Source organism: Coturnix japonica, chromosome 8, assembly GCF_001577835.2.
Source record: "Coturnix japonica isolate 7356 chromosome 8, Coturnix japonica 2.1, whole genome shotgun sequence".
NCBI classification, from domain to species: Eukaryota; Metazoa; Chordata; class Aves; order Galliformes; family Phasianidae; genus Coturnix; species Coturnix japonica.
In genome coordinates, this window is record NC_029523.1 from 17,173,490 (window position 1) to 17,196,960 (window position 23,471).

Consider the following 23,471-nt stretch of genomic DNA (forward strand, 5'->3'; position numbering starts at 1 on the left):
AAATTCCCCAACAGAGGCAAGAAGAGAAGTCAGAGGCATTAATGCTTCACTGTCACAGCCTTGCCTTACATTGCTGTAACATCCTGTGCCCTTCATACATCCTAATATCTTCAGCAAATAAAGCAGCAGTCCTAGCAACCATTTTAGTGCATTTACAGCTCATATCATAAATGGGGAAATCAGGACTACGTATGATACCAAAGTTGTCCCATTATGCACAGCCATAAATGCATCAAAAAATTCTGAATCAACAGTGGACAGGTGGTCTTGCTTACAGCATTTCCTAGATCCTGAATGTTGGCTTTTAAACTCCATTAACACTATGACAGCTTCAAAGGTACAGAAGTGTAGTGATAAATCAAGGAAATCTGCCCGCAAACAGGAGTGACGTCTCTGTTACCTTTGGCAGGGCCAGAACCTTCTACCCCACCACCCAGATTTGTGCTCTTTCAGCTATCACTGCAATAGCAGCAGTAGCAGGATAACATCCTCAGCTTCAGTAGACAATCCATTTTTCTTTTTTAACTGTAACCTTACAGTTCTATTTAAAACAATTCATCTTCTCTAATCAACAAATATATCATTAAGGAAAAAAATATATATTTCGATTAAAGAAGTATCTAATCTTGAGTTTAGCATAGAATCATAGAAGTACCAAGGTTAGAAAAGACCTCCATGATCATCCAGTCCAACCATCCAGCCATCACCAACATTTCTCACTAAACCACATCCCTCAACATAATATCTAAACCTCCCTTGAACACCTTCCAGAGTTGGTGACTCAATCACCTTCCTGGGCAGCCCATTCCAGTGCCTGAAAGTAGTATTTCCTAATAAACAGCTCAAACATCCCCTGGTACAACTTGAGGACATTCCTTCTAGTCCTATCACTAGTTACATGACAGAAGAGGCCGACCCCCAGCTCACTACAACCTCCCTTCAAGGTAGTTATAGAAAGCAATAAGGTCTCCCTTGAACCACCTTTTCCCCAGACTGAACACTTATCTTCCAAAATTCAGTAAGTCCATTAATATGATGTACTTCATAAGTCTATGACCTAGATTGCCTTTTGTGCCTTTCACTTACCAAGTCTTTGTTCAGGAAAAAAATCACATAATGTTTTGGGTTGGAAGGGACCTTTAAGATCACCTTGTTCCAACCTCCTATCCTGCCAAAGGCAGGGACATCTCCCATTAGGTCAGGGTACTCAGAGCCCCATCCAACCTGTCCTTGAATGCCTCCTGGGTGGGAGCATCCACAGCCTAACTTGGAACCTGTTCCAGTGTCTCACCATCCTCACAGGAAAGAATTTCTTCCTAGCATCTGGTCTAAATTTGCCCTTTTCCAGTTTAAAACCACTTCTCCTCTTCCTGTTGCTACATGGCCTTATAAAAAGTCCCTCCTCAGCTTTCCCCAGGCTCCTGTCAGGTATTGGAAAGAATACAAGTTATTTGCTGGACATACAACAGCGTTCCCTGCAGACATAGTAAAACAAAGGTCTGGAGGTCAGAAAAGAGCCCTTGCATTCAAGAAGTCAGAGCAGCAGTCTGGACTGCTGTGTGGTCTCCGATGTACAGCAACCTCAAGGTCTCATTTTCCCAGCCCGCAAAAACAAGGCTGATACTTAATCTCAGAAAGAACTGCACTTGTTATACTAACAATACTGGAAAAGAACCTCCCTGCCTCAAAGACCTGCACACATAAAACTGCATGTGAAGGGAAAGTATTAGCATAGCCCACTTAGTCAGAGCATTGTCTTGCATTCCACAACAGCCTTCTTTGCTCCCTGTGCACAAAGATGAGTGGAGTGATGCCATGCACCCCCCTGCAAGAACCAGAGCACAGAGGGATAAATCAACCCTAGGACCTACAGCAGGGGAACACAGGGCACTGACACAAGCTCCCAGATTCAAACGTGTGGTTTGCAAAGTTCTTCTTATTTGGCTACTGGCCAACCCTAGACATAACAAAACAAAACAAAACAAAACATGGGAGCCCTACAACAGAAGGATGGATAAAGCACATCCTACGTGCTCAATTCCTGTGCACAGAGAATACAGGAATAGTAGAGTTAGTAATTTCATAGAGCAAAACCTAAACATCTATGTAAATATATTCAAAAAATATGAAGAGGTCATCTCCCTGCTTGTAAAATACACCAAGCAAAGCAGCAAAACTTTTCATTATTAATACTTCTTTTGTATGAACACTAAAGGAGCTGCAGTGAAAAACACAACCAGAAAAAGCAAAGCCCAATAATGAGCCAAAATCTTTTCTGTAGACAGGTTATACTCCTATTTGCTCTGCAAAACATATTAATCCTGAAAGAGTGATATTGCCTTTCTGTTTTGCATAGCAGCATGTACAAATAAAAACGTTAACTGCCAGGACATAATTTTCAGTCTGCTTGTCTTACTTCAGATGTGTGTTTTCTGCTTGGAGCACAGCTGTTCATATTTCCCAACATGAGCTTCAGTGCTGTAAATATCTCCTCTACTGAGGGCTACATTCCCAAAGTACTGCACAGGGGCCACGTGTACAAATTGCGTTAGTGCTAATGTGAGCTGTGTGCATGCAAATCCATGCACGGCCTGTTGAAAATGCAGAGCATGGACCCTGACCCCGCCACTTTGCCACTGAACCAGAATTGCTTTATTTAATGCTGTGGCTGTGACATAAATCAGGTTTTTCACAAGGCTTTTGTTCAGCTAAGAGAACCCTTTCTGGGGGAAAATTTAAACAGATCATGATGCAGAACTACATTAATGAGGCAAATTACTCTCAGCAACCTAGAAAACAAAATTGTTTGGAAGCTGAAGGTAAAATTGTCTGGGGTTTATTGCCACTTGTGCTTTTTCACAACAGTAGAGGTCTGTGTGCGTGTGTGTTTAGCTCAATTTCTCTGCTTCTGGATATCAAAAGAGAGTCCTTTTCCTGTCAGCATATCACAGCTGGCAGCACTATTGCCTCTGTGCTGGAAGGTCAGAGATGCACATCTCTGGCCGAGACTTAGGCTTGCATCCAATGCTGACACTGCAGCAGCGCGTTTTGGGGGATGGTGTTGCACAGTGAGAACTGTCTGCCTTCAGACAAGACATTAAATCAAGGTCATTTCTGCCCATCAGTGGGGACCACCTGGGTGAAAGGTAACAATCCCATGGCAATTTTCACCACAGTGGGACACAAGTATGACAGTCTACACAATATCTGCTCCTAACAAATAGCTTCTGCTATCCAAGGTTCTTTGGAAGCAATTGTTAAAGGAAATAATAGAAATCCATGGGACTACTCAAACTAATGATATTGCCCTCCTCCCTTTGCAAACTTCATGTTTGGGAAGAAGGATAGCATACTTCTAGGCACAATGAGAGAAGTAAGTAACATGGCAATACATTTTGAACAGATGCAGAATATTGTGTTCTTAATAGCACATTTGCAGCAATATTTATCAAATTACATTAGAATTATTCATTCAGCCTGTTTCTTTAGGAACAGGCCAAAATGCAAGAAACACAAGAGTACAGGAAATTAAATAAAAGCTATTTCTACACCATTCTCTTCTAAGCCCAGTAGTTGCATTTAGTCTATGGCTGGTGACAAAGGTGGCAGTTGGTGGCCATTTACCCCCTCTGTGTCCCAGCGTTGTGGCTGCAGGAAGAGAATCTGATGAACAGATAGGAACATTTTTCAGCTTTCATAGGATAAAGATATATTGTAGGATCAAGGGCAGAAAAAGAACAGTGCAGCTAATGATGGATGTCAGGATGCCTTTCTGAAATCAGTGAGATATCACATCATGTCCTTACTAAGTGCTAGAACAATACAGAAATAATGTAACAGGAGGGCATGAAAGCATGGTGCACAGCACTTGGGGAACACAGGCAGTCACAGCAATCCCCCATTCTGATCAAGGGTTCTACCTCTTCTTCATGGACTATAACCAAGCTAGCTCTCTTTTCTGAATTATTATTATTATTTTAATTATTATTCCTAAACAATCTGAACCAAAAATGAGGGATAATCACACACCAAGAAAATTTTGGCTACAGGAGAAGACTTGATGAAAATAAATAGTAGAAGTCTGAAATGATTTGTGGGCAAAAAAATATAAAGTGTCCCTTTCTTTCTGAGGAAATTCTCAGAAGGAAATTTATTTCAGTTATTGATAAAATAAGGCTTCTCTCTGTGTTAATTTGAGGGATCCTAAGCAGGTCTCAGGACAGGAAATGCACCACTTTATCCATTCATGAGACAAGAAAAATAAGAATGGAAGAATATCAGATAAAAAGAGAAATGGACTCAGGTCATATTTCAACACAACTGAAAATTAGAAGTCAAACCTAATATACATACATATGTATATATATACAACTACACACACACACACATAAATATATATTGCAGAAAGTGAAATAAAATTGAGCATACAAATAAAAATGCTGCTTCTGAAAGAATAAAAAAATATCCATACACTTAATACCCAGCATGGGAGAAATTCCTGCGAAGTTACAATTAGATTTTGAGAGTAATTTCTGTAGCAACCTATTTCACTTCTATAATGCTATAATGATTTCACTGGTAACAAATTCTCTAGGTAGTTTCACACTAAGTTGTAAGGATGGCGCCATTAAATAGCATCAGTAACTGTTACAATCAACTGCATATTACCAAAAAAAAAAGCATTTGTGGATGAGTTGAATTTTTCAGATTAGCATTTTGCTGAAAGTAAATCTTGGTGCCTTCAAAAATCTATTACCTATAGTCCATAGCTCATGCCAAGTTCATTTTCTGCTGTAAATGAGACTGGGCATCTTTTCACAGTAGAAGTTTCACTACGGCCACAATCATTGCTGACTACCAAAACAGTACAGAGTTTAGTTATGATGGGGGCAAAACTTGCTTTTTTAAAGCTATCGTGGAGCATAGGGCTCAGTTTAACAGCTGTTGATATATGGTGTTTCTTCTACTTATTTCACTCATCTCTGTGACTAGTGCTTTGCTAAGAGAGACAGAATTTGTATATGAAACTGAAAAAACTCAACATCTATTAAACAGTAAGAGCATCTCATAAATAAACACTGCTTCCACAAAACGTGTAACTGAACCTGAGTTTTCATTTACAGCAGTAATGGAGGTGAAACTAAACAAGCCATTGAGAAATACCACTGAGGCTCTACCAAAGCCTATAGAACATTAAAAGACAGTACTAACTCTGCATACAGCATAGCTTTTAAAGACTGTCCAGTCTCAAGTATACAGAAAGTATTAGAAATACCAGACATCTTCAGGTAGATGAATACTTCACTGCATCCAGAAATAACTATGGGTTTTGTATTGAGTTACTCATAATGGAAAAGGCAATATTCTAAAATCCTCTAGAAATTTCAGCATTTAAAGATATTTTAAGTATTATTATACAATATCTACTCAGTCACATGTAACATAGAAATGCCTGTCAGTTTCTAAAGTTGTATTTATGTTTATAAAGAAGTTGCCAGACAAACTATATTTTCCAAAGAAAAAAGGGCATATTTTGTGAGTGAAGGGAAAATCCTGGAAGTGCTTTCAGATCTCATAAAGACTGACAAAAATACTCATTTCCAGGAAGTCAGAATGCAATTTCCTGGATAATTACACAATTAATCCTCAGGTACAAAAACAAGATTTATGCAGAGATGAGTGTTTTATGACCATAAAATGAACATCTAATTTCTTAACAGATCTGGCACACGCCATTGTGAAAACCATTTCTTTAATGAACAGAAACACCTAAACTGCAAGAATGTTCCTTTAGATTGAATGGGAAAAATGAAAAAGTCCTCTAGGAACAACTCAAGTCTTTCACATGCAATGCGACAAACAAAAAATCACTTTGCCTTTTAGCTCTAAATTTATTTTAATTGACCCATACAACTCAAAGCTTTCTGATCTTTCCCTAGTTATGTCCATCTTATCTTTCCTAACAATCTTCAGGAAAAAATCTATTTGGTATTTGCAAAAAGAGTGGAAAAGCATGAGGAAATACCCAGCTGGGCATCATCCTGGGAAACTGTGAAGCGATTCATCTCCTGAGAAAGCATCCAAGAATTTTAGGAAATGTAAATCATAGGTAATTTGATATGTAGAAGCAGAAGTAACTTTATGTTGTCTGTTTCCTCACTGCAGATGAATCCCGTGCAGAGTTCTGGGAGTGTAAGACAGGCAAAAAGTGAGAAGCAGGGAAAAATAAGGAAGAGATTTGCTTGATAACTTCAATGAAAAAAATGGAACTGGAAGTGTCTATTTACAGTGAAAGTAGAGAAAAAGAAGTGGAAATATTTAATATGCTTAAAGAAGCAAGAAAGACAGACATAAAACAGGAGTAATATATTCAATTTCTCAGTATGTGAGGAAAAAGTGAACTGTTAGTTCACCACATGACATTCCAAAGAATGCAGTCAACGGCACAAAAATAGGAAGTATAAAAACAGACAGGTTAAAATCTGGAATAGGGGTTAATTCATATCCTAGCAGGGAGATGAGCAACCAGTCACATTTCTTCAGCTCTAGATTTTATTTTTTTCTTATATGCAACTGCATAGCACACAAACTAGCAGAGAAGTATATGCATTATTCATGCTATTCATGGTAGACATGCATTGCAGTTTCAGTGAACAGGACTGGAAGTAATACCAGAGGAAATAGAGGCCTTAAAGGAATGCACTAATCTCAGAAACCTCAATGCCTCTATAATTTCATTTTTTATTTTTTTAAAAGGATTCTGTTATGATAATAGTACAGTTTGCAGAAAATGATTTCTGCAGTATTCAGATAAATGACCTCAGAAAAGGCTGTTTCTTCCGTAGGAAATGAGCAGTAGTTAACACCCAGCAGAATGGGAGAAAGCCATTTAATGGCAAGTGCAAGAAGTCCCATGGTGTTCATTCCTATGTGATTACCAACAGCCTGAACATTGCAAATGTTTTAGATTTCGTGACAGAATTATATCACATTGTGCCCAGCAGAGGCAACTCCTCATTTTAAACAGGAAACAATATCGCTCTCATCCACTGCTTGAAAATGACTCCTCATCTACAATTATCTGTCAATTCTGCCTCCTCATTTTCAGCTATCACCAGCCTCCATATTTACAGAAGTCCATTTCTCCTTGATTCTTGTGCTCAGCTCCAAAATAATTTATTAGGAGCTACACATGCTTATCAAAGACAGTCAGAATTCATGCAGAAACTAATGGCAGGCTATGAAAGTCATTATAAAATTTATGCCAAAGCTGCTGTCACAGTCCTGGATTGCCTTGTCCTTTGTTAGTCAGAATAAAGCATTAGGATAGCACAAAGACTATTTTAGTTCTTCTTACAGTGGCATACTGGCAAGAAATGATAACGTATCAGAGATCTCAGATCCACTGGCATTTTGTGAGTCTCGAGTGTGACTGATTCTACTTTGCTTCTTGAACTTGACCAAAAGTGACTTGATCCAGAAGCGTCACCTGCTCCTACAAACACAAAGATGTTAAAGTGGTGAAGAGGAATTACTTTGGTCCAGGCCAAGAGCAGGACAGAAACTGAGACCAGTCCTTAAATATTACATGTTGCTCCTCTGCCTGTTCTCTTCTGAGTAGCAGGTCAATATTACTGGTTGCATTATAGTAACATTACCAACTCGGCCAGCTGTCACTGATGCTGGTAATGACAAAGCATGGTGTAAATCAAGGAGTAGCTGAAAATGAATAGGACAGCTCCAAGACTCATCTGAGTGGGAAATCCCACAGGACTATCCTTCTATCAAGACATTCTCCTGAGAAACTCCCCATTGCTCTGTCATTGAAAGGATTAATGAAAAAAAACCATCTACTACATGTTTGAGAAATTATATTACTCTGCCCTCTATTCAGAGGGCTGTTCAGAAACACTGAAAAGTGTGCACACTAAGCTTTTGGAGGTTCTGATATGTCTGCATCTGAAATAAAAAGGTGAGATCTGAGCTGTGACAATTCTGACAGAGACTCTTCTGGGTTTGAAATCTATGCCTGTTTGTTCTGCAGAACCTGTTACCCAAAGACTGGATTGATATAATGCATTCATCTTGGGGCTACACCTTGAAGCCATTCAGGAACCAAACCTTGCACAGAATGTGCAAGAATGTACAACCCAACTGTAGCTGGGTTGTTGAGAACAGCCCCTGCCCAGAATCTTAAAACAATGTCGTAGAAGCTGTCCTGAATAATGGTATATTTGCTGGGAAAATGAAATCTGATGACTTAATGAAAGACATTTTGGACAGTGAAAGGATAGTCGAATCAGAGAGGATGTAAACTGAAGGAAAAAAACCAGCCGTTTTGGACAATCTGCTGTGAACCCAAAATGGAAGAGTGAAGAAGAAATAAGATGTTACATATCTTCCAAATGCTAGAAATGAGATATGTTAAGCTAGAGGACATAAATAAACCAACGAAATTAATTACACAAAAACACCAGAGAATTAAATTTTCAGTCACAGATAAATTTTATAATATCCTGTATTTTATCAAATATTGAGCTGTCATTTTTTACTTAAAGTTTACTGAAGTTTGTCCTTCACCTCTGTGGTTAATTTGTGCTGGGGGATATTTGCCAGTGTTGAGCTGAGTTTTCCAGTGCACCAGCCTGGCAGTGCTTTGGAGCAAGTCTTGTGCACACAGTTGGGTATTTAATAGGAATCTGAACTGAACATACCTGAGAAAAAGCTTAGAAAAATTCTTTTTTAATGAGATCACTCAAAAAATAGGTTTTCTTTAGAACATGGATCCTAGGCACAAGCAATCAAAAAAGGCAGAAGGTCTGGAGGATGGTATCACTGAACTAGAACCAATCCAAACCAACCTGCACTTTAGCAGGTGTAATGTTAATAAAAAGATCTTGAGAATTCTCTGCAGACTCTGAGTGGAACAAGCAGGTTCTACCCTCCAGAGAAATATTGATTTAAGACCTGTGGCATTTTCATCACTTTCAAATTCAAAACTCTAGGTCATGACTACAAGAGATGCTTAAAGACAAGTTCAAGAAGCTGTGCTTCAACAAATGATTCTATTACTTGTGGAAAAGAGCACTGGACTACTATGAACAAGGTGAAAGCAGTAATGTGTACCCCAGAGGTGGGTGAAAAAATATGGAGAATAAATGGTTGTTATTAAGTAGACAATTCCAAAATCACTCCAGTAATGTCTTTGCACTGGTTTGGGGAATTTAATTTAAAACTGTGTTTATTCATCTAACGGACAACTGAACAGTTTTCCTGCATGACAGGAAGAAACAGATTACTGTAATCTCTGACTGGCTGAATATGACAAATACATCAAATCGGAAGGGGGAAGATATAGATGGGAGAAAGAAATACTATGAATAAATGCAGAACTTCATTTTCTTCCCATTCCTTTCCAGACCAAATTGTTTTTTCTTTTAGGATGCAACCATATGGACACAATTTCCCATGAACTTTTCAGTGATAGTGGTAATAACCCTTATTTGGTGTAGAGGCAGTAAAAAAATGATTTATGATGAACATTCAGACAAAATTTACAGCTATAACTATGTTTACAGAAAACTTAAGTTACACTGTCTGTAACAAGAGGCTATCAAGTAGAGCCCTACAATGTGCACACTGCAAGCATATTTATACCAGTTAGTAACACGAGGTTTTTTATCTGATTCATACAGGATCTCTTAAGGACCAAATGATACATATTCGGTAGTATGAAAGAATGTATTTAACCAGACAAAAGAGACTGTCCAAAGAGCAGAGACTGTTGCTGGTACAGTCTGCATCAGCTCTAAGGTAGTGTCTGATCTGATTTCTTTCTATCTAACAGTGATGCCAGTTCACTTGTTCCAGCCCAACCCAAGACAGGCAGCACAGATTAGCAACTGAAAATGCATTCCAGGTTCAAATTTTAATCTACTAAAAAGCTTAAGAGAAAAGGTCCGTGTGGTACAAACTTTACATGAACTCAGAGAACAATAGAAATGGACAAAACTACATATTCAATCCACAAAACGCAGCAGAACCTGAAGCTGCCAAACACAAGCTATGACAGATGGCCAAGGGAGCAAACTTGGAAGGCAAAGGCTTAAGGAAGATGGCTGTGGCTTTAAAACGGTGCAGCTGTCACTCTTAGAAGTCTGTCTCCTGAGCAAGTTCTAGCTGCCGTGTTTACATGCACATCCATGCGTGTATGTGTGTGACTGTGTGCCGGTGGCTGGCACTCAGCTTCCCTACAGGGAGGTATTAACAGCCTCAGGTCAGCTCAGTGTGGCACAGCTCTGCCAAAATAGCTGTGCTGGGCAAGAGCTCAAAGAGCAGAAATTCCTGATTGCCACAGCCAGTAGAAACCCCTTGTATAGAAATAATTATGTGAGCAAAACTCCATTTTCACTGGCCCTTTTTACTTCATATTTTAAACACCAGAACAAAGCAATCATCAGACCATCCAGAACTAGGAAAGCTTTCCTCAAGGCTTACCTGGAATGTCTACAAGAAATAGACTCCAGGTTTAAAACAGAGGAAGCTGACACTGGACCAGCTATGCTGAAGGCATCTTAATTTTAAAACAGCAGCAGTGGAAAGAAATTGTATAAATGGCAGGACACTACTCTCAGCTGATGAAATGAAACTCTCATTCAAGAAGCCATTCTTACAAAACTCCCTGCTCTATTCCTACCTGTCCATAGGATGCTTCATTCACCTCATCTGGTCTGTCACCTGTTTAGCTAAAAAAAAAACACAAAACACCCACACCTGATAGAAATTCGTCTATCAAACTGGCTAACTGAAAAGCTTAACACCCATCTCTGCTTCCCAAAAGCTCTCAATCAATTTTCAGTATTTCTTCTTCAGAGATCCTCCACACTTCTTACTGCATCCTCCGTGGATGGAGACTAGCATTATCTAACATAAACCCTTTCCATTCACTAACAGTAAAATAAAATAAAATATCCTGAAGAAAGTGGAAGGAATCTCTAGAAATTACATGCAGTCAAGGTAGAAAGCAAATCTGTAACTCTAGGCATCTCTATTGGTATAACCTGCAAGCTCTGATCAACAAAGCTATCCAGCCCACAACTCTATGCCTTGTACACATTTATTTCTACCAGCCTAGATTCCTTAGGGGTTGACTTTTGATGGCATAGCTCACTGGCTGATAGTAATATCTTCCAAATTTCCTTCTTTATTTTTTTATTTTTTTTCCTAAAAAGGCAGAGCAGCCACACAGGCAGCAATGCTTGGCTCATCACATTCAGGCCCTTGTACGGAGTAGATTTAATTCCTTTGTATAGAATACTTGATATATTTACCCTGGCACTTGACTTTTCCCTCATGAGACACTATTGGAGTTGTGGCAGCTTTAAAAACCTCAGCCAATTCCATATATAGAGAAGGAAAAAGGCTGAGCTGGCAGGATTACTCTACAGAGGACACACATCATCTGTGTTCCCATCCCTCTTGTAGGTTCATAACAGCCTGAGTGGTTTCAAGTGGACCTTTGCAGATTATTCCAAAGGTTCACTCTTCTCTAAGGCAAAAGGTGATGGGGGGAAAAAAAAAAAAAAAAAAAAAAAAAAAAAGGAAGGAAGCAGGAAAGGCCTCCAGCAGCATTTTGTTTAGTAAAATCTATAACTGCAACATAAGATGTGCTTCTACTGATCAAAGACTTTGGCAGGAATTCTAACTTTAGCTCTCAGAGTCAGGAATGGGAGCTCCAATATCGTTAGGAAACACATAAAAATATATATATTATTTATCTACTCTCTCTCTATAGGAGTATCTCATACACACACACAGACCTGCATCAGAAGTGTAACAAGCAGTAGGTGGTCAATGAAATGTTATGCAGCTATTCCATAATATTTCTAGCGAAAATTGTTCCTGAAAATTAGTATGGTAGAAGCACAAAAATAACCAGAATATATAGTATGTTGAGTTTCACTTCCATGATGAGGATTACAAAACTGCTAAAACTGAAATGATGCAACTGAATAACTGACATAAAACTTTGCCTCAGAAGGGTTGTCAATGATAAATGACTGTGAAACCAATGACCTTTTCTTAACAAAATATCATATGAATTCTTAAGCCATAGCAGCGAATAAAATCCCAAAGGAAAAGAAGAGACGGAAGTCATTAATGTGTCAGAAACTAAAAGACTAAAGCAACTTTTTGTCACACTGAACTCTGGTTGATGCAGCTTTTTCAGTCTCCCAAGGACTCAGTTCTTCCCTGCAAGCTCATAAAACGAACACCCCTGAAGTTAACTGAATGCACCAATGCAAGCTCACAGTTCACTATCCCCTGTTTTGACATGAAGCCCAGTGCTATTCTCCAAGTTTCTCTTCATAGTAAGTGTGACTCTGCATCCACCACCAAAGCAAAACTGAAACCCTCTCGGGCCGATCACTAGCTTTCCTTATTTTTAGCATTTCATACTTCAGTGTCAGTCCTTTTTAAATGCTGACTTCCTATATCTGGAAAGAAACTAATATTAAAATATCCATCATATTCTTTGCGCATTTTTAAATTTAGCTATTAAAGTTTTATAAGAACACGGACTCACTATTTCTATGTCTCCTTCCTATGATTATTCCTAACGTGCTAGACAGCTATGCTTTTGCTATTGCTGAAGCTGTATATGCCTTATTTAATGAGCTGATAGCACCTCACGTAGCCTGTATTTTCAAGTCACATTAGTTCTCCTCTACACTTCAAGGCACTGTTTTTCTTTTAGTGTTTCCCCCTCTCCCCCAGATAACTTCAATGTTAAAAATAAAAACAGATTATACAACTAAATTATATGGTCTGCAGCCTCCTCCCATATTTATTCATGTCTGGGATATTCCATTGAAATAGAAATAATGGATAACTCCACCTCATGCGCATTTGAGTTCACTACTACTTATAGTGAAAGGAACTGAAAGAATTAGATTTACACCTACACGTGGCTCCATGGGCTACAGGTCTTTTACTTGTATTGGTTTATCCAGCTCATGTGACCAAAGCATATGCAATAAGATAATTCCAATTTATTTATTCAGTATCAGCAGTATTGATGATTTCTCAGTTACAAAGAGATTTTAAAAATCCTAATGGTTACAAAGCATGTTCATTTTATCTAGTGCTCATCACTATACTATGAGATTCTTCAATGTTCGTGACACAAATCCTTTTCTCTCCCTCAGAACTCATTTTAGATTAAGCCATTAGATCTCACAGCTGCAGCTTAATGTAGGGATTTTAGGTCACATCAGAACTTACCCTTTTCCAAGAACAGTTTTAATCTTTGTGTAGTACTTGAATATGCCTTCTATAATTATGTATCAAGTGTTATTGCAGCTATATTTCAGATTTTACATACGTAAGAAAATGCTATATTATTTCAATACTGATGGTAGAATAAAAATCTATTCAAAATTCACCTTTCAGGAAGCACAATCAAACATCCAAGAACCCTATTAGACTTGCTCAGCAGAAAGTTTCAAACTGTTAATGGGCTTTAAATTGATGCCATAATGCTGCAATTTAAATACATGATGTTCATTAATTTTGCTTGAACTCTTTGTAGAGAACTAGCAGCATGAAAGAGGGAGGAAGATTATATTTTCTATACCTGCTCCTTTTTAGCTGCTTGCCTTGATACACAAGAATTATTCCATCACCTTGGGGCAGGTAGATGAAGTTTACTCAAAAGACAGTAGGCTTCGATTTGCTAACCACTCTGGATATATCACAATAAAAAATTCTATTAAAAAATATCAGGAAGAAGATAAAAGGAAGTGACACTATAGACATGCCATTTATTAAAGATGGTGTCTTAGTTTCAGCTCGGGCAGAACTGGGAAGGGACAGAATTAGGACATCTGAGTTAAACTGGCCAAAGGGATATTCCATGTCATATGAAATCCTGCAGAAAGAGAGTTTTGAGAGGGGTGGGAGGTCATCTTCCTTCTGCTGCTAGGGAGCTGGCTGAGCATTGGTCAGGGGATAGCAAGCTATTGCTTGTGCAGTGCTTGTTTTATACTTATATATGTTATATATATAGAGAGAGAGAAAGAGAGAGAGAGACTCATAGCTATTATCATTTTCCTTTTCTCTATCTTACTATATAGTATGCATCTCAACCCATGAGTTCTACTTTGTGTTTTGGTGGTTTTCTTTCCTGATTCTCTTCCTCATCCCACTGGGAAGAGGGGGAGTGAACAAATGACTGTGTGGTGCTGAACCACCTGCAAGGTTAAACCACAACAGATGGATTTAATCATTTCAGAACCAATCACCAAAATCCAAAAGGTGCAAAAGAGGTGAAACAAGGGACAGAAAAGATAGTAAAGGTCATCTTACCCATACACATCCTTCTAACTGTAAGGTCAAAATTCATGTACTTGAATGAGAGAGTAACACTGCACATCAGGCTGCCATCCTCTCTCAAATCTCAAGGAATTCACTCGAATGGAAGCATTGAAAAGGGAGAAAAGATCTCATCGTGGAGGGCTACAATAAAGAATCCTCTGTTCTTAAGGAGAGGAGAGGGACTAGACGTAAGTTTTCTATGAGGAATCATCTATTTCAGAAATATCTCAAAAGTCAAATTTAAATGTGTCTAGACATAATGGGCTGGTATAGCACAACACTTCACATCTATTTATACTTCAAATATACTATGTTTACTGTACATAAACTCCGTTTTTCTAAAGCTGTTGCTATAGATACAAATCAAGGGAACCATAGCAACAACATTGTATTATACACAGCCTTAATTAGGGATTAAGTTATGTCTCTCTTCACAGTTTATATTAAATATTCCTGTATAATCTAGTTATAGTAATCTCAAAATGTTTTCAGAATTTTTTTCTAACCAAAATTTCATACAATTATACTGTCAAGTCAAATAAACAGCATACTTGAAATGTGTCCTTACCATATTATTCTGATCATAACTAATAATGTACATGTTGCTTGCTTTCACTTGAGGTGTAAATGTTCATATTACCATGTTTTCTGAACTTGTTGCCTTAGTCCAAACCATCACAAAACTGGTGAACCATCATCTTATAAGGTTTCCAGTTCTCAGCCCATTCAGCCTTATCCCTGAAAGAAGTAAACTTCTCCTAACTTTGACTTCTTTTTCCCAGGGGTTAAAGGTGATTGTTATGTTTTCTTTTTCCCTTTTTCCTCGGCCAATAAGTATATGAGGTAGGGATGGGAAAAGAATAATTGACAACTGACTGTGCTGGTCCTCAGTACTTTATTTGCTCTCTTTTGTTGACTCAGCGCGTGTACCATTTTAGAAGACAGAGAAGTTGGGGTGTTGCATGCAGCCAGGCATGCTGCCACAGAATGGAGCCTGAGAGAAACAGGTGAAGGAGAACAGAGAAACAGTAAAGAAAGAATATGGATGTTGGAATTGACTGAGGAACAGCAGGCAGCATTATCAGACAGCAGGATACATGTAGGACTTGGTGGGGTGGCAGGCTTCAAAAGACACCCTAGAAGATGATCAACACATGCAAAAAGTGTGCACAGACTCTCTCAGAGAATCTCAGAGAGAAAAGGTAATTCATATCTTTAAAATCATTTTCTCTGCTGTCTTCTCTTCTATTGTGTAATTTTCTAACAACACATTATGTTAGAGTTCCCCCACCTTTTGGTCCTTGACTACTGATGAGATGGCACAGATCCTTTCTCGTAAAAACTTTGGACACGTTTACTTTGGGCATTAGCAGCACCCACAGAATGGACCTCCACCTTGACTTACATACTCTAGCAGCACAGAAAGAGTATACAAATTCAATGAAATGGACAGAAATTGAATGTACTTTGCACTTAAATAAATAAGAGATATGTGTCCAATCTGAATAACTGAGAATTTCTGTCCATCTTAAATAATATACAAGTGCATATTTACATCCTTCTATAAAGCAATCTACATTATGAAAATTGTAGTCTCAGAAAAGGTGTGAGCACAGGTTAGGAACATGAGATTTGTTAAATCTTTTCACACAAGCAGCATGATAAAAATTTCCCCACACAGGGAATAATTAAGACAGAAGATAGTGCATTCACAATTAGCAGGGCATGTTCCATTTCTTCATTATCATTTTAATTAGAAAATATTAACGTAATGTACAAATACAAGGGGGAAAACAACTAAAATTACTGAGTTTAAGGAGTCCTTCAAGACCTAAGCTAAATTGAGACAAATGTCCTACTAATCAATACTGGACACCAAATTTCAAGACATTCATTTCCATTTAACATCAGAACTTCCAAGAGTATTATCAAATTTAAGAATGAACTAAGGCTCCCACAAGATATAAGTAACCTCCTATAAGTAACCTCTGATGAAGGGAATGGAGAATAAAAATGGATTAGATTCTCCTCTCCAGTTATCAGTTCAGACTGATAGTGATCAATTGGTCCTGGCAGCTCTGTCTCATTCAGATTCCACACCTGCAGCTGTGGCAATCACATAACACAGCAGCACACAGAACTGCCCTCTCACTTCAAGCAAGTACCTGGTCCTTTCATATTTGAGATACGCTGGATGAGGCCTTACCCTCTTTGAACTCAGCAGCAGAGCTCCCATTCACTTCACTGAGACTAGGATTCTCCCTGACTTTCTGGCACTTGTCCTTTTTCTGCTCTGTAGATAAAGTATTTTGTTGTCCAATGCACTCAAAGCTGTATCTTATACAGACAACAATTAGAAGCTATCTCCTAAAGACAACAGTTCTTCCTCATTTTGATTTTCATCTTTAACAAGCTAACAGCAAAATAACAAATAACTTGTCCGATGTACTCGTAGGACTGAATATCACAAGTAGTAAATTTTAAACTATTATAAATAGTACAAAAACAGAGAGGGGAAAATATTCCAGAAAAAGCACCACCACCACAGGAAACTAGCAATATGATGAGACATTTTGCCAACTAGGAGAGCTCAAAGCTAAAGCCCCTGTAAAACACCCTTTTATCAAACCCCAAAGTAAGTATTTTGCAAGGCAGCTACAGGCCAAGACACTTCAGAAATACGGACTAGAAACTGCAAGCTTTAAATAGCAAATATCAGAAAAATCCAGTACGTCTCTAGCTCTGCCCCTTTTCTATGCTCACAAATGTTTGTTTAACAAATCATTCCCTCTTCTTCTTCTATGCACACAGAAACATGGATAAACTACTTCTTTCTTTGGTTTTTAGGACTTCTATTAAAAAACTGCACAGAAAAATTTCATGCACATAGACTGAAGTCTTGGAAATTCATTATGAAACCTCTCTTTCTTGTGTAAAAACAATTCTTAATCATATCCAAGCACAGTTTTGAGACCAGCTCACTTTTTTATCCACTTCAAATATTGAAAAATTCAAATTATTTGGAAGCACAGTTTTAAGAGATGCTTCGCTCAGACAGTGCCAACTTTTGTTTTCCACTGGGCAGCAGAAAGCAGTAATGTGGGATCAAAGATGTCTACTGGTTCACATTGCTGCTTTTTCAATACCAAGTCTTACCTCTTGTGTTTTCACATTTACATATCCATAGTGAGTTCTCAGAAGCTGCCTTTGGCCATTAGAAAATGGTATCCACTTGACACTGGTTTGTCCGAAGCAGTTTAGAATCAAAGGGAATGTGACTTCATTTGTGAGACGAACGATGATCAGACAGAGGAATGCAGCAATGAAACTCACGACAACAACAGACTTTCTCTGTAATAAAAAGAAAATAAATTATTAAAATCAGATTATTGTTATTATTATTTCTACGAAAAAATACGTCCTATTGTATGATAGGGGAAAAGCCCTTCGGAGAGCTTTGTGTGAAGTTATTTTGTATGATTGTCACCTTGCTGCAGGAGCACAAAGAGACAGGTGTACTGGATCATTTTGCTTCATATAATACACAGAGTGAAAACGCCATTTGTACCCATTTCACATAAAGCTTATTTAGAAGAGAAAGGTCACTGCAGGCTTTGTTTATTGTCCATTGATTTTAAATCATTCCTGTGCAAAGGAATTTATACTCTAACCTTAAATATTTTAAAACAAACTACCGTTGAAATTAGCACAAAATTCTGCCTTATTACAGGTTTACAGAGGAAGGCATTGGTATCTTGGACAAAATGCTCTTTGTTGCTAATAATACAACAAATCTGAAGCCTGTATCTTAATTAACCTTTGCTTTCCACCTTTAACCTATCCAGCTGGTTGGATTGCTTAACATAACTCCAAAAACACACAAACTTTTTTTCCTGGATAAGTCCTCAATCTGCCAGAGAAAAACTTAGAAGGAAGCTAAAAATGTGGTAAAATTTTACTGTTTAAAATATTGCAGCCACAGAAAAAAAAGCACAGATCACAACAGACAGAAAATTTGAATGGATATTATCAAAATAATACATTACAGTGGATGTCAACAACACGGCTCTGTCTATTTTGATGTGTTAGGAGGCTGCAATTAGTACAAAAGAAGAAACAAAGAGCTGAAATAGGAAACCTGGATGAATGAGGTCACTGCAAGGAGAAAAGGAAGAGGATGATGAAGGGCAGCATCTCAGCAATGGGAATCAGTGAGGAATCTCAGTCAGCTAATGTCTGTGTAATGTGAAATTAAACCCAGCAAATCTTCAGAGGGCACTGTAACCGCCACAACCCAATCACGGCTCTCAGCATCCACAGAAGACACAGCACTTTTCATCAGCTGCATTACAACAGATTTATATTAAATTGCAATAAACTGGCTGGGGAGCACTTCTGTGTCACTTCTCTTTGTGCCAGATGGAGGCAGAAATGTTTAGCTATATATCAGGGCCTCTTAAGTGTTAAGAGCAGCTGATACGTGAAGCACGAGTGATAACTGTAAAGCAGAAAAAAAAAAAAAAAAAGAAAGAAAAGAAAAAAAAAAAAGCATAGATTATTCATATTTATTGCAAGTACTTACAGGGGAATCTAAATACTTATTCCACTACACTGGGATACTTCAATCAAAATCTCCACAATAGGGAGAAGTGATACTGCCCTTATAGGATGTCACTAATTTCCATGTATCCTATGATCCTGATTTGTCAAATGCCATTCCTTACTTATTTTGTGCAGACACATTCCAAACTTGAAAATACTGCAATCAGCTCTGTGTGCTTCATGAAAGCAACTTTTCTCCATAACCTCTGCCCCAAGTAGAATGCACATGGGATATCTAAACCTTTTGGCCTTCATTAGGATGCCATGTGGTTTTTATATTCCTTCTCTTTGAATACACTGCAATAGGGGAGAGAGAAAATAGAGATTTTGTAGAATTTTGTTATAAGAAAACGTTGTTCGAAGAAGCAAACTGCAAAGTTCTACAGGGTGCTTAGCCACAAAGAACCTGCAGAACTGCACAAAGAAAAGAATGAATTTGCTTTTGCAACAGAAAGACATTTAGGTGTTCCAATGGTTTCAAAGAAATCTTGGCTCATGTGAACAGAACGCCTGCTCAACAACTTGTGCAAAGGGCAACCATGATCAAGAGTCAATTCCACTGCAGTTTTTACGGAAGGCTAGAAATCAAGCAAGATGCATTCTCTGAAGGAAAGATTGTTACAAGACAGAATTTCATTAGTTTTATAAATTTCACTGTAAAAATACTCAAATACTCATCTACTTATAAATCTCAGCCTTCTTAAAGATCAAGAAAGGCAGCCTGCTCTGTGGTCAAGTCTGCTTAAGGGCACCTCCATAAAACATTGGTTCCCCTTAAGTTCCTCCTCTTTTACCTGCTGAAGGAAACATCATAATAAATTGGCATTATTTGTCAGCAAGCACTTCCCATAAAATCTCCCTTCCTGCAGACAAATGCATTCTTTTTCCAGAGGACTGTCAGAGATTCCAGAAATTGTGCAAGACATTCAGACACGACAGAGACACGTGTGGATGTATATCAGCCTCTAACCCATCTCCAACTTTTCCCTTAGACTGAAATATCTTGTGCAATAAATCTCAATCAATCTTTATGGTTTTCTAATTTAATGTAAATGTTTTTGTGTTGCTTATTTTGTAATTAAAGTGCATATTAAGTTATAAACATTTTTGAGACATTCGGTGATAAATAGACTGTAAGGAATTTTTAATCAGACGGATCACTGATGACTCACAGTATATTAGTTTTTATCTTATTCTACTTAATTCACTAAAATTGCAAACTGGACCAGTACAAATGACTTTTACAAGCAGAAAAAATTACCTATGAATAGAGAATCCTTTTAGAAGAGTGGGGCATTTTGTTGTTTAATTATAGTGAGTCAAAGTAGTTGGACAATAAAGTGTTTTCTGATCCAAAGTGCACCTGTGCAGTACGATACCTGGGACCCCACTGGGTAGAAAGCACAAATTAGAGTTATTTCTTTTCAACTCTTTTTGTTCAATATCCACAATAATAGAAACCCTGTTTCAGTTTTGGTTATTTTTTTAGACACCAGGCAAACTGTCTTGAGTGCATATAAAAATCAATAAGCAATAGGTATGAGTCACTCCTCTAAAGCTTGAACTTGCATATATATTATTGAAGAAATGAAATAAAAATAGGGCTGCCATACTGGTTAGGATTTCATGAAAATTTGGTGGCAATTATTACCAGTACTTTCCTGTATCTGTGTATCTATGTGTGTGTATATACATATAGAGAGAAAGAGAGTGTATAGATATACATATATCAGTAACATGGTTCCTATCACTATTTTATAACCTTCACATCTGTTTTTGGCTATTTACCAGTGCAGGGGTGATTTATTAACTACAGTTTTGCAAGAAATCCACAGCTGAGCAAGTTCGTCATTTTTCTTTCTTAATCTTTTAAGAAGCACAGAGAAGACAAGGCCATTTTTTATAGTTCAATAATATCTGATGGAAGAATGAGACAATTCTTTGTGTTGTATACAGCTGTGTAGCAGGGAGGAAGAAGGGGAGTATTTGCAGGAGAATCAGAGAATTTTCTCAAGTTGTAAATTTTACAGAGATATGTAGTAATATCTTTATTATGATTTCCAGTCCAGCAACAGCACTCTGCCATTTCTAAAATATTGTATGGCAAAGACTGTCAAAACACTTTACAAGCAGTAGTAAGTCCTCACCCTGGGCAGATAAATAGCTAAAAACAAAGCAAAAAAACAAAAAAAACCCAACACTTCCTTAAGATCACAAAGAAACCACAGAATCTACTCCTGAACTTTCATTCTAGAAAATGTTACCTCTCTGGATTGTTATTTCCATTATTCCTACCTGAACTGATCACATGACAGAACAGAATGTAGCTGTATGGGAGACTCCAATTAAGAAACACTGGAGCAACAGAGGTTCAGTTCCACAAACAGTAATTGAAAAGAAACATATTTTTCTAGAAATTTATTTTTTAAAGCATTTATTTCATGAGTTATTTTCATGGATACATGACATTGCACTTGGAAGGACAAATGAAAGGTAAGGAGTTACATGAGGGTTTTACGTTTCTTAGATAACAATACATAAAATTACAGGTATAGTAAACAATTCAGTCACTTCTTTAATATCTCCACACATCCAACTATCACTATCATAGGACTGATGCAGGGTTTCAGGCTTCTTATTCAAGTGTGATACCAATTGAAAACAATAATGGCTCCAATAATGGTTAAACTTACTGAATTTGTTCCATTTTGTAGACGACAATATGAAAAAACTAGCTTTATTTAATTTTCTCTCTTATAGTCTTCAGCATCCTCTTCAAATACTGCTTTCTGTTACAAGAGAGCATAAAATGGAATCCTTTCAATGCACCACTTCAGAATACCTTATGATTTCACCAGTACTGGAAATAAATACACCTTCCAGCTATTCCTTTAGTCTAAACCATCCTTTAACAGGGCTGCTGGAGGGAGGCTCAGGCAGGGGTCCTGAAACTTTTCAGAGAGGAGCAAGGCTATATAGTAAAGATCCTTTTAGAAAGAGACATGTATCAAGCACTATTTGCATAAAATCGGTAGCTGAGGATTTACTTTTCTTTCCTCCAGAAGTGAAAGTTAATATGAAAAGGTTCAAAGGCTCCACTGGAGAGAGCTGTCAATGTTTTCTCTCTCAGGAGAAGAGAACAGAGCAGGTAGGGGGTTATGTGAGAAAGATGTATTTTGAGTTCAAAAAAAGAGTAAAATTAAAATTAAAGAATTTCTTTTTTCTGGAAAAGAGCACCTTTACTAAATTGGAATTTAAGCAGCCAGGAGGAAACAGTGTTGTAGAGAGTACACACACAGTGTAAGAGTAGAAATAAAGATCGGTGCTATAGAAGCAAGATAACAAATGCAGCATGTATAAAAGTAGATACAGGAAATGAAACAAAAGAAGCATGTGGCTCACATGTATGGCCTAGAAAGGGTTTCTTCTGACCATACATCCTGAATCAGGACTGCACTCCATGGCTCAGTGTTTTAGCAGGTATGAACAGCACCATTACATCCCACATGCCTTCCTATACAGGCTTTGCCCTTTTATACAACTAAGAAAGACTTTCAGCTTTTAAGCTCACCATCCATCTTTTGTTATTGTTGAATAACAATACCCTGTGATACTTCACCTAGATGGTCTCTCTACAGGAATATGCAAAGATTCATGACAGGCAACATATTAAGAATGAACCCATAATGGAGAAGTTTCATGAACATTCTGTCAGACACCTGATGGCTGCCAACACTTTCATAAATAGTCCTTTGAGAAAATTGATTCTTTCAACTGGAAATAGACTTAAAAAGTCATAAGCTGGAAGAAAGGCGACAACAACAAAAATCCCAGCAGATGCATCATGAAAGATTCTTTGAAAATATAATGTTAGCCATATGCATATATGCTCAGCACACACTGATATGACATAACCCACAAAAGTACTAACTTTTAGATAGGAAAAATGTTGAAGTTATGACAGATGTGCAGAGGGAGAAGATATTAGATAAAGTAAAATATAACGATCCTCCATTCTCAGGCTGCACATCTGCAAAGAAAATGCCTTCCGCCAGAAACCTTCACTTGCCTGCAGCTGCCTTCTAACTGTGAGAAAAAGTTTGTGCTGCACAGCAAAAACTGCGTAACAGAAATTCACATAGGCTAAATGTAATTGTCCAGCACCAATTGGCCTCAATTAAATTATGAACTTTAGCAGTCATATCTTCATGTTGTTTAAAAAGGGACTGAGCTCACAGCAAGACCTGGTGGGATACCGCAGAATGGGCTTTCTCAGTGGCTCTAAAACCTAGGGACAAATTCCAGTGCATAATCTTTGCTTTCAGAGCTGGTGTCTCACTCGTAGGTGTTAGGAAAATAATTTGTGTGAACTAGTTCTGATCAGAAGGAAACAAAACACAATTTCACATTTACAATAAAATCCGTGATCTGAGACCTATTTTGTGAATACACACAGTTTAATGGTATACTAGCAGTGGAATAGCACCCAAAAG

General features: G+C 37.8%; 1 protein-coding gene across 2 annotated transcripts in view; it reads right to left on the reverse strand.

Annotated features, from left to right (window-relative positions):
* Window positions 1-23,471, reverse strand: part of ST6GALNAC3 (ST6 N-acetylgalactosaminide alpha-2,6-sialyltransferase 3) — a 234,979-nt gene that overhangs the window by 139,458 nt on the left and 72,050 nt on the right. For both annotated transcript variants that reach the window (XM_015870358.2, XM_015870357.2), the window contains exon 2: window positions 17,533-17,727. In XM_015870358.2, coding sequence (XP_015725844.1) covers window positions 17,533-17,727 — 195 coding nt within the window. The remainder of the gene's footprint in view (window positions 1-17,532; window positions 17,728-23,471) is intronic.